Source organism: Nelumbo nucifera, chromosome 6, assembly GCF_055504915.1.
Source record: "Nelumbo nucifera cultivar China Antique chromosome 6, China Antique-T2T, whole genome shotgun sequence".
Classification (NCBI taxonomy): domain Eukaryota; kingdom Viridiplantae; phylum Streptophyta; class Magnoliopsida; order Proteales; family Nelumbonaceae; genus Nelumbo; species Nelumbo nucifera.
Window position 1 is genome coordinate 10,510,287 of NC_142654.1, and position 11,156 is coordinate 10,521,442.

General features: G+C 41.2%; 1 protein-coding gene across 1 annotated transcript; it reads left to right on the plus strand.

Moving 5' to 3' along the window:
- The first annotated feature begins 1,478 nt into the window (after positions 1-1,478).
- On the plus strand, positions 1,479-7,175 carry LOC104587567 (glucomannan 4-beta-mannosyltransferase 9). Its single transcript, XM_010245233.3, has 9 exons — positions 1,479-2,579; positions 2,731-2,829; positions 3,206-3,458; positions 4,448-4,558; positions 4,659-4,795; positions 5,367-5,480; positions 5,589-5,788; positions 5,937-6,131; positions 6,511-7,175. The coding sequence occupies exons 1-9, from the start codon at positions 2,250-2,252 to the stop codon at positions 6,671-6,673; spliced, it is 1,602 nt and encodes a 533-aa protein (XP_010243535.1). The 5' UTR covers positions 1,479-2,249; the 3' UTR covers positions 6,674-7,175.
- The last annotated feature ends 3,981 nt before the right edge of the window (positions 7,176-11,156 follow it).

The window sequence follows — 11,156 nt, forward strand, 5'->3', positions numbered from 1 at the left end:
TCTGTCGACCATCAGACGTAAGCATGAGAAACCAGATGCTTGTCACTTGTAAACATGCAACAAGTGGAATTTCTTTTTTTATTCCTACTTCGGGTCCACTTGTGGAGACTATTGTATACGACACTGTACATCATCTCTTATTGCTACATTCTGTGAAGCGCAAAGTTTAATAGGATCATCCGATGCGTCATCATCTCCTGATGCATCGTCATTCCGATCTAACGACATTTGCTGAATAATATACAGTAAGAAAGTACAATTTCTCCATCTTATCAATCTATCTTGTCACGAACATGAAGTAGCCTGGGTCCACCTTCCTCCCTGGTCTATTTATTCACGGCTTAGGTTACATCGGATGGTTAGAATAAGTCCAGATTATATCAAACTTGGCGTATAGTCAACGTTGTAACACCGTTTTATATTTTAAAGAACGTAGGTCTGACGTAAGAAATCCGATGGTATTACAACTCTTTTCCTGCACTTTTTTTTTTTTTCCCTCTCGTCGCCAGCACCTTTTTGTTTGCCGATGGCCGATTCACGTAGGTAAATAAATATACATGGAGAGGATTTTTTTTTTTTTTTCGGCAAACAAAGCAAAGAAAAACTTCACATTAAATGACGAGGATACCCTCCCAAGACACTCTAGATTATTACACTGCACTCCACATAAATCTGAAATTATAGTATTCATAGTCTATTAGTAACCTCTTCTATAAACCACATCTTGACCGTAGATTTGGCATCAATCTACGATCAAAATTCTCCCAAATTATTACTTGCTGATTCGGATTTTGAATTAGAGGAAATTAGAAAATTCAAAATTTTGTTGATGAACTCGGGCATAAAGTGATTCAGCCGGGAGTGAGTCCATCAGTTGACTCCGAGGAGTCAGTAATATGCAAAGCGAGTCGAGTCACCGCGTGACTGACTCTCTTGCTTGAGAGTTGAGACTATAATAATTCTATAAAAGGAAAATGAAAATAGAGAAGAAATTAAATAGGCATTAAAAGTGCAGCTCACCTTCCAAGAGGAAAGGAACAAATGGTAATTTCACGGAAAACAGGCATTCAAGCCGACGCGCATCCATCGCTGAGATTCCAAATAGAGAGACGACAACAAGGCCATTTTCGCCAATAAGGAAAATGAAAAGGAATTATTCGAGAGGCACTTGCTTTGGGAACATAACAACTTTAAACCGTCAGAATGGTATCCATGTAACCCCTTCTATTGGCGGGAACTCCCAGGATTCCAATCGGACGGATCAATGAAATATTATTAGGTAATTCTGGCCAGGTGTAAAATGAAATCGCTGCAGTATGTGTATTGATTGGAGCAGGTTTGGATTAATGGAAAGGCTAACTAAATAATAAATGTTAAAATGTGGTCGCCGGGATCTGACACCACCGGCCGGTTTCTGGTCATCGATTTTTGACGGCTTTTATTTTGTTTCTTCTATAAAGGTTTAGGTCTCACACTTGTGTTATTCGGAACAGTCGGGGTTCCTGAGCAGAGCAGCAACATTACTAAATAAGAGAGGGAAGAGGGGAAGAGCGCAGAAGAGAGAGAAAGAGAGCAGAAATAAAAGGACGACGACCCAGAAGCTCAAGCTATAAAACACCACCTCTTTCTATCTATCTCGCTGTCTCTTACTCTGCCTCTCCATCTTTCTATCCCTAGCTCAAATCTGTATCTTCTGCAGTCTGCTGCTCTGCATTTCTTGGATTTGCAGAGATTGGGAAAGAGGGAGGGAGAGGGAAGGCTGAAGGTTTCAAGCAGAGAGTTAGAAGTTAGATCTTCTGTACTTGCGAGTGTTCTTACTTTTTCCTTTCTGGTCAATGTCTTTGTAATGCTTGTATTTGTTCTCGAGGCTGCTGTGTTCTGGGTGAGTGAGATCCGAACTGGGTTTGTCTTCTCTCGTCTTAGTAGTCTGGTGAGTCTGGTTCTGTGACGGTGACAGCGTTGAGGGATTAGAGCGAACGAATGACTTGACAGTCCATCCTTACCTCATTGTATTGCGTAATTCGGAAGCGATACTCCAAAGGAGAGGAAGAGACAGAAAGGGTTGATACAGATTCGTTCTGTTTTCGCCAAGGGTATTCCTTTAAATCCATGCAGATCTAGTGAGTTTCCTCTGGGACATTGTAGCCAATCTATAAACCACTAGTCCCCCTGTTTTTCACGCTTCTGGGTTTCCATCTGCCTTGTCCTCTGTTTTCTCTGTCACTACCTGGAGAGATCAAAACAGAGAAATGGATAGGCTTTCTGCTACTACACTGCTTCCGGATACGTTTCAGGGGACGAGGGACGACATCGCGGGGCAATTGGGGTTTATCTGGGAACAGATCAAGGCTCCTCTAATCGTTCCTCTACTGAAAATCGCGGTCTTTGTGTGCTTGATCATGTCAATTATGCTGTTCGTCGAAAGGGTCTATATGGGCATCGTCATCATTCTCGTAAAGGTATTTGGGAGAAAACCCGAGAAGCGTTACAAATGGGAGCCGATGAAGGACGATGTCGAAATGGGAAATTCAGCTTATCCCATGGTTCTCGTGCAAATCCCAATGTACAATGAAAAGGAGGTCCTTTTCTTTCTCTATCTCCCCACTTGTTTCTTTCTTATCGAGGTCTTAATGATTCAGCATTTCCGCTCCTTGCTCAGTTGCTCTGTATCTTTTTTTCTCTGTACTTCTGGGAATTTGTTTCATGTCTGTTCATGTACTGTTAATGCAGGTTTACCAGCTCTCCATTGGAGCTGCATGCGGGCTTTCATGGCCATCCGATCGAATCATAATCCAAGTTCTCGACGATTCCACAGACTCAACCATCAAGGTGCTTACTTTAGATTAGACGACAACAGAGCAGAAAAAAGAAAAGAATTTTTTTCTCTTTACTTCATCGGAAGGAAATGCTCTAGTTTTTTTTTCCTGCTTCTGATCTGTGCTTCAGATCGGACCCAGCTAGCAATCATAAGCTTAAACCAATTATTCAACCTAAAACTAGTTAATTAAGAGGAAAAACCTAAAACCAGGCGTTTTTCCATCTAAAGTTTCAATTTTGATCTGCATTCATTCATATTACAGTACAAGACAACACTGAAAAGTTAAAAACCGAGACTTCTTTTACATGGTCAACTTAAACCTGATCAACTTCTTAAATGTCTTATACGGGTGTCTGCTCTGTTTTCTTTATGTATTAAAATTTGCAGAGTTTGGTGGAGCTGGAATGCCAGAGATGGGCAAGCAAGGGAATTAACATTAGATACGAGATCAGAGACAACCGAAATGGATACAAAGCAGGGGCTCTCAAAGAAGGCATGAAACGAAGCTACGTTAGAGAGTGCGACTACGTCGCCATTTTCGACGCAGATTTCCAACCTGAACCAGACTTCCTCTGGCGAACCATCCCTTTCCTTGTCCACAACCCAGATATAGCTCTAGTTCAAGCTCGCTGGAAGTTCGGTATGCCTCGCTTAACTCAGCTTAATTAGTGTGTCTGACTTAGTCATTAGTTCTAATCAAGTGTCGGTGCTGTCTAGTGTCTATTTTTCGTTGTTTTCTTGTTCCTTCTTCTTTCTTAATTCTTTGCTGCCTTTTTTTTTTCTCTTTCAATTTCTTTTCGTTGCCCTTCTTCGGCGGTTCCGGTTCGGCCTCCTCCGCCTTCGCTTTCTTTGATGGTGGCGAGACTTGTTGCTGAATGCCGACCTGACTGATCGTGAAGTCGAAGAGCTGGCCAGCCGGGTCTCGCACTTCGGCTCACGATTCCGACCATGGTCCATGTTGGTCCAGTCCTCCCCGGCACCCGATGGGGAACGTGGGACCCACATCCAAACCAGTGAACCACTCCCTCCCTTCCACTTCAGCACCTCCCCTCCCACTGTCCAGTGTCCCGCTCCACCTTCCCCCCTCGAAAAAACCAATTTGCAGGTAGAGAGAGAGAGAGAGTATTGCATGTATTGCATTCGCTTTCTTTGTCAGTAGGTTTAATGACGGTAGTGTCCCAAACCAAGCCAGCAAACCTTGTAAGCAAAGCAAAGCAAGGCGACTGCCATCGGATTAGCCGGCGTGGAACAAAAGGAACTGCTAGATTTTCGGGGTAGGTCTGTCATTTTCTGAATCGACAGTTCCTTTTTGACTATGAATTTGTCGCGCAATTCGTAAGGGGTATGTTTGGATTTACGTGAAATCGAGAGCAGCGTGACTGCGTAAGCTATCTTCCTTTTTCTTCGATTCTTTGTCACTCTACAGCATCCCCCATGTGCAATTATTCTTTCCATGCTCGCTGCAATCCACGACCCCGATGTTGCTGGTGGCCCATCTCTCCTACATTCACCGACACTTGAATTTTCCTCCCAATTAATGCTCTTTCTTATTTTAATCGGATTATTTTATATATATAACAAAGAAAACACTGCTGATGATGTTCCGGTGGCTCTCCGGCGGCTTTGCAGTGAACTCCGACGAGTGCTTGATGACCAGAATGCAAGAGATGTCGCTGAACTACCACTTCACGGTGGAGCAGGAAGTGGGTTCGTCCACCTACGCCTTCTTTGGTTTCAACGGTAAAAACACCCTGCTACTCACAGAATTTACTTTCTTTTTTTTAATAAAATTTAATTTTCTGGAAAATAAGAAATAAATAAATAAATAATGAAAATACAGGGACGGCCGGCGTATGGAGAATTTCGGCTCTGAATGAGGCGGGTGGATGGAAGGACCGAACAACGGTTGAGGACATGGATTTAGCCGTGCGGGCGAGTCTCAAGGGCTGGAAGTTCGTATACGTTGGTGGCCTCCAGGTACCGTATATCTATACGTATAGAATGTTAATTATATGTATTTCTGACCGTATATTTATATTAAATTATTTATTTTAAAAAAAAAAAGGAAGATGGCAATCGGATCGATGTGCTCGTGTTTAATTTGATTTTCACAATTCACATTAGGAATAATCTTGGGACCACAGGTCCACTTGTGTCGATATGTTGACTCCCCTGTATTCTGAGGAAATCTAAGTATTCTTTTAAATATGATATCTCCATAGCTTGGTACAGGAATAAATATCTTTTGAAAAACTAATTGATAATGATATAACTAGGCCAAGCTGCCTACCAAATGTTTGACACAAGTCATTTGGGGACACATGGCTTTGTTGGTGAATGGTCACTGCTGAGGCCTCCTTGTTTAAGACTTAAGCGCAGTCTAGTAGGTTCAGAGAGTGTCTGCCAAGGCTAACAGGAAATCTATTCCCTGGGGAATGACGAATGAATCATCACAACTGAAAACCAACTTCATAACTAAAAAGCTAAAAATTACTTCTGAGTGGCTTTCTTATGGTGTTCTACAAATTTCTTTTTCTTTTGACAATAGGTGAAAAATGAACTACCAAGTACTTTCAAGGCCTACCGCTACCAGCAGCACCGTTGGTCTTGTGGACCTGCTAATCTGTTCAGGAAAATGGTCATGGAGGTTGTAAGGAACAAGGTCAGCTTCTCTTGATAGAAGAAAAGATGTCATTTGATGTAGTTGTTAATTCCTATCTCCTTTTAGTGGATGATGTATTTATTTAGTCTTCTCTATTGTTTGCTGCAGAAAGTGACTCTGTGGAAGAAATTCCATGTTATATACAGTTTCTTCTTTGTTCGGAAGATCGTAGCCCATATTGTCACCTTTGTCTTTTACTGTGTTGTAATGCCATTAACTGTTTTGGTTCCTGAAGTAGAGGTCCCAAAGTGGGGATCTGTTTATATCCCTTCTATCATTACCATACTCAACTCAGTTGGAACTCTAAGGTTTGCTCCCTACCACCCTCCCCTGCTGTCTATACCCAGAAAAGTGAAATTTCAAATTGTCTTTTGTCATACTGTAGCATGCAAATTTGTTGCTACGAGTTACTGGAATTTCCAGCAGTTTATTTACCACAGTGATCTAATTGTGCAGGTCACTCCACCTGTTAGTTTTCTGGATCCTTTTTGAGAATGTAATGTCTCTGCACCGGACTAAGGCAACCTTTATTGGCCTGCTGGAGGCAGGAAGAGTAAATGAATGGGTTGTAACTGAGAAATTGGGAGATGCTCTCAAGGTAAAAGCAGCTTCAAAAGCAGCCAAGAAACCTCGAGTCAGGATCGGAGAAAGGTAATTTTCTTTACATGCTGCTGCTATTTTTTCAGTTTGACAAGAAGGGGAGTGGGGAGTCTGATCAAAAAAGGCATCACTGTACATCAGTTTTCAAAACTTGGGTTTTCAATTAACAATTGCATATGTTAGCATATATTTTGAAATTTGAATCATTAGCCTCCTCTATGTGTTCATATAAAGTATCCTGGGACTAGATTTGAGCAACTGAAGCCATAAGCAGATCCCAGGCTAAACAAGGCTGTTGATTTCCTTCTTGAAGTTGGTGGCCAGTCTTACATGGCTTCCCAGTGTCCTGTATTCAAAACTGTAATTGTTACATTACTGTGTTATACATAATATCTGACACATTGCTTGTTTCATGGTTGATTTCCAACAGACTCCATCTGCTGGAGCTAGGAGTTGGAATGTTTCTCTTCTTTATCGCATGCTATGATCTTGCCTATGGAAAGAACCATTACTTCCTATACCTCTATCTGCAATCTTTGGCATTCTTCATAGTAGGGTTTGGCTATGTTGGCACCTTTGTCCCCAACTCTTAGCAGGCATGGCCGGATGCAATGGCACAATCCTCTTCAATATCTGTCATACCACATCTGTATCTTTCTCTTCTCAGACAACATATATATGAAGTCATTTTAGCAACGTTTTCCCGCATTTGTTACTGTCTTAGCTCATAAAAGAAAGGCCGGTCATTCTTTCATGCTGAGAAGAAGCACTCAAATCGTGTGCCGAAGAATTCTCCTGTGAATACTCAACAAAAGGCCAGGAACTTACAGAACATAGATGTTGTTATGTGAATGCATTATTTACAAAGAAGAGAACAAGAAGAAGAAAAAGAAAAAGGAAGCAGAAGCAGCATAGGGGGTCTGACCCTGGTTGTAAACATCTTTTAATGGGTTGTTTGTAATTTGGGATTTTTAGCTTTTTTTTTTTTTGGTTTTTTCAATATCCATTTTGTTGGGCTTTGTTTGAGATGGGAATAAGTTGATGGCCAGGAGGGGTAGTAAATTACTAAATTTGAAGGCTCTATTCTTTTTCTTATCGTTTACAGCACAATCATTTTCTTTTCTTCTTTTCTCTTACCGTTTAAAACCTTTTGAGTGTCCTCTCCTCCTTTTTTGACAGTTCTCTAGAACTTGATCAGAGTAATCCTATTATAAGAGTGAGATTGACAGTAAATGATTAGGTAATAGGCTTTCTCTTTTATTGAAGTCAGCACTTTTAAACTATGGATTCTCTTCATGCTGGGGTCCGCAGCTCAACCTAGCTACAATTAAAAACTATAAAGCTTCAACATTTAATTATTGCACCTAACTTTAAGTCCCCTAATAAATAAGAAGGATTAATCCCAAGTCCCAACCACGAAGCCAATAATGTAGGTGAGCTCTCAAAACTATTGGTTCAAATAGACAATTAAAAGATTGCAAAGGAAAAAGAAGAACAAGATCAAAGACAAATTGTGTTGGTATTAAGAGTAGGGCCCTATTACATCACATGAATCACATTACTTGAGGTTATAGGTGACCCAGAACTATGCTAGCTCTTTGGCTGTTTGGTGGGTTCATGCCTTCATGGTTCAATAAAATAGGTATTCTACTGGTAGTAGTAGTAGTAGTTTTATAACTTTTATTACCACTTAGTACTTGTACAAACAATAACAACATTAAAAGGAATATGACCCAACATTGAGTAGTCCTACCCAAAATTACAAGCTACAAGGATTTTAAAGTTCTCTCTTCCATTTTTGTTACCAACTATAAATCAGACAAGTCACAAGCCAAAGAAATTTTGATAGGCCAAAAAAAATCTTGAAGTATGAAAAATGACTACATAAATAATGCCCAAATAAAAATCATTGAGTTATGTAGGTCCCACCACCCTTTGGATGGTGGGTCCAACAATGAAGCATGAGAGAAAGAAAGAGAAAGAGAGAGGTGGGTAGGAATGTAGGTCCCACGCCCAGACCCGTTTGTGGGCCCTGTCACCTGTGGCCCAAGAAAGAAGGCGCACCCAAAGGGGAAACCCAAAGATAATAAACAAGGAGATGGCTCGCTTGGATCTTTCAGAAATGGTTAGTGTTATAGACAACTACTACAGCAACCACCACAGTACTATCTACCAACAACAACAAATGCAAAGTCCTCTCATATGGACTGTGCTTGGGCCTGGGGCCTGGGTGCAGGCAGGCAGTCTACTATTTGGCAACAAACACAAAGAAGATGGTCAATTTACACAGCCGCTCAGATGGGGAACTCTCCACTGTCTCCAGTACTCTAGAACCCATATACATCACACATGTTCAGTACTCATGGGTGCCCACATCCCATCCCACATCTCTCTCTCTCTCATGGTTTCCATTTGCCACATGATTTGGGTTGGTCAGTCTAGATGAAACTTGCCACATGATGAACAAGAGATGCATGTTTAACAACTGGAACCCTTGTTCAACCTCATCCTAATCTGTCACATGAAATCCTTCCAAATTATTTACATCTCCAGCAAGCATGTCCCCTAATAACAATAGTGTTAGAGAAACCAATTAATTAAGAATGACTGATTACCAGATTGGGGGGCCGGAGCCCACGTGTTGAATATGTCACAAGTTTAGAAATTAAGAAAAAAGATATACATAAAGAAACAGCGAGCTGCTGGGTCTTGATGCTTCATTAGAACTTTTGAGTTTTGTTTGTATTTGAGAAAGTGTCATGATGATGCTCATTTCTAATTGTTTTACATCTAATCATGATGAGAGCTGAGAGAGAAATCACTATCACCCATTTGGTCTTGTAATGCAGAGGACATCCTCACAGCTTGGGAAACACCAATAACAAGCCTTTTGGTATAAGAAAAATCAGAAAACACAAGTAGAGAGATTCTGCTTCAGTTTCTGCCTTTAAGTCCATTTTTCGTCTTTGTTTTCTCATTAATAATTAGACCATAGAAACTTCCATATTAACAAGTTGCTTTTATATATTTGATGAATTAGTCCCAGTGAAGGGTAAACATGGTTTCCCTTAACTAAGCTAAATATGGCAGTCACTACAGCACATAGAATATAAGAAAAACAGTCCCCAGTGACTCCACCTATGTCCTACCTCTTCCTTATTTTATTATTGCACTAGTTGTTTAATATTGATGATACCCACAAAAGAGAGACAGAGAGAGGACTTGACTCATATATATGGTGGTCCCCTTGGGAAACCTTCAACCATGGCTGCCTTGCTTTGGGCCCCTCTACAAGCAGAATTAAAAGATGCTAGCTTGTACATCACTATAATGTCCCAAGCAGAAACTCAACGTGAAGCCACCTCCTTAATTTCATGGCCTACAATGCAGTTCTGGGCCTAAGAAGCCAGCGCTACTCAGCTATGTCACAATCTTCTTTGGTCTGTGTCTCTTTACTTGTCGACCCAGTAAGCCAGCTAGCTTCTCGCTTTTGTCTGTCTACTTTCCTGCTAAGGGCCCGGCCCGTTTGGGAGGGCTGAACTGAAGCTTTGATCGAGCTGCTTTGAATAAGCCACAAAAAAGAAATTTCAATGGAAAGCCATGTTTTTTACCTGTAAGATAGCTGTTTTGGGTTTTCCAAGGTTTTCACTTTTCACCAAACATTGCTTGTAGTTGTAGATTGTCTGGGTGGGGGACCCATCTTGTAAAGTCGGAGCCACTAGGTAAAAGCCCTCCCAATTCCCAAACGGGCACTAGATACAAAGGATGTGTTTGGATCCCGTGAATTGAAAGTTGAAAGTTGAAACTATTGTGGTAAGGCAGGCACTAAGTTGGTAACAACAATGCACATGGCGTTGGAACTTGGAATGCTCATGCATGGCTAAGATTCCAATTAGCCAAACGCACCTCAGCCTCAGGTGCTTTCCCAGTTGACCAGCGAGCGTGAAATCCTCATTGCTTAGGAAATGTGGACTCTCTGCTGGTGCTGCTGCTGCTGCAGTGGTAATAGCAGACCAATTTGTATATGTACTAGGCGGAGCCAGGAGGTGATTTCTGGCCTGGGCCGAGTTCTGTGCCTTGGGAACAATTTCTCCCTGGACAATGTCAACGGTTAAAGTCGTAATGCTTGAGCTTGATACAGCATAATAAGGGAGTCTCAATATTTATATATGATGAATTGATGATCAGAGTACGTAGCAGGCCCAGTGTGGCCCAAATCTCTTGATTGGATGAGTAGAGAGCCCATCTGGCCCATCCAAATTCGAATTCTGTTTTGCATCATCCGTATCGACGACGACGAGACAGAGAACACCCGACAGAAGTGCATGTCAGAAGTTATCCCCTACAAAGCAGTGTGTAGGGGTAATGGTACAGTTCAGTCCTATCCTAATTAATTAGAAGCGCCAAAGCTCTATAATCCCCCCCCCCACCCCACCCCCACCCCATTTGGTGGGGACTGAGTAAAATCACCCAACCCAGCAAAGAACAAACAAACCAACCCAATCCATCTTAAGCCCAGCTCAATATACCTGGATTCTGGATGGAAGATATCTGAGACACTGAGACTGAGATCTCATCTCAGTGTCTCACCACAATAATTGATGTCGTAACGTTACACCTTTCAGTTGTTTTTTTTTTAATATTTTACCAAAAAAACTATTTTTATACAGAATTTGAATGAATATTTTAGTTGATTTATGGACAAAACTCTGAAAAAAGAAGAGCCTCAAGTTATATGCATTTAGCATATTCAATTTTGGCCCCATCCACAAAATGGTCCATTACAATTTTGTGGTTTATAAATTTAGTATGTTTTTCTTTTCTTTTCTTTTTTTGGTCTGAAACACCCCTAGACTTTTCTGATCTTCTCTTAAACTTACCCTAATTTTTCAATACCTCCCAACTTCAAAGGAGTCTGGATCACCTGCCCACGAGAACTCTGCCCATGTCTACCCACAATACGCTATTCTCCATGAATTGGGAACATCTCCCTCTGCATAATACTATACAGAGGATGAGATGTTCTTCATGTGTGACTCCGATAAACATGAACAGAATTCTTGTGGGCAAGAGATC

Coding starts and splice junctions, on each gene's coding strand:
- LOC104587567 (XM_010245233.3), top strand. CDS start 2,250: ATGGATAGGCTTTCTGCTACTACACTGCTTCCGGATACGTTTCAGGGG. Junction 3,459..4,447: donor TCAAGCTCGCTGGAAGTTCG/GTATGCCTCGCT, acceptor GCGGCTTTGCAG/TGAACTCCGACGAGTGCTTG. Junction 4,796..5,366: donor TATACGTTGGTGGCCTCCAG/GTACCGTATATC, acceptor TTTTGACAATAG/GTGAAAAATGAACTACCAAG.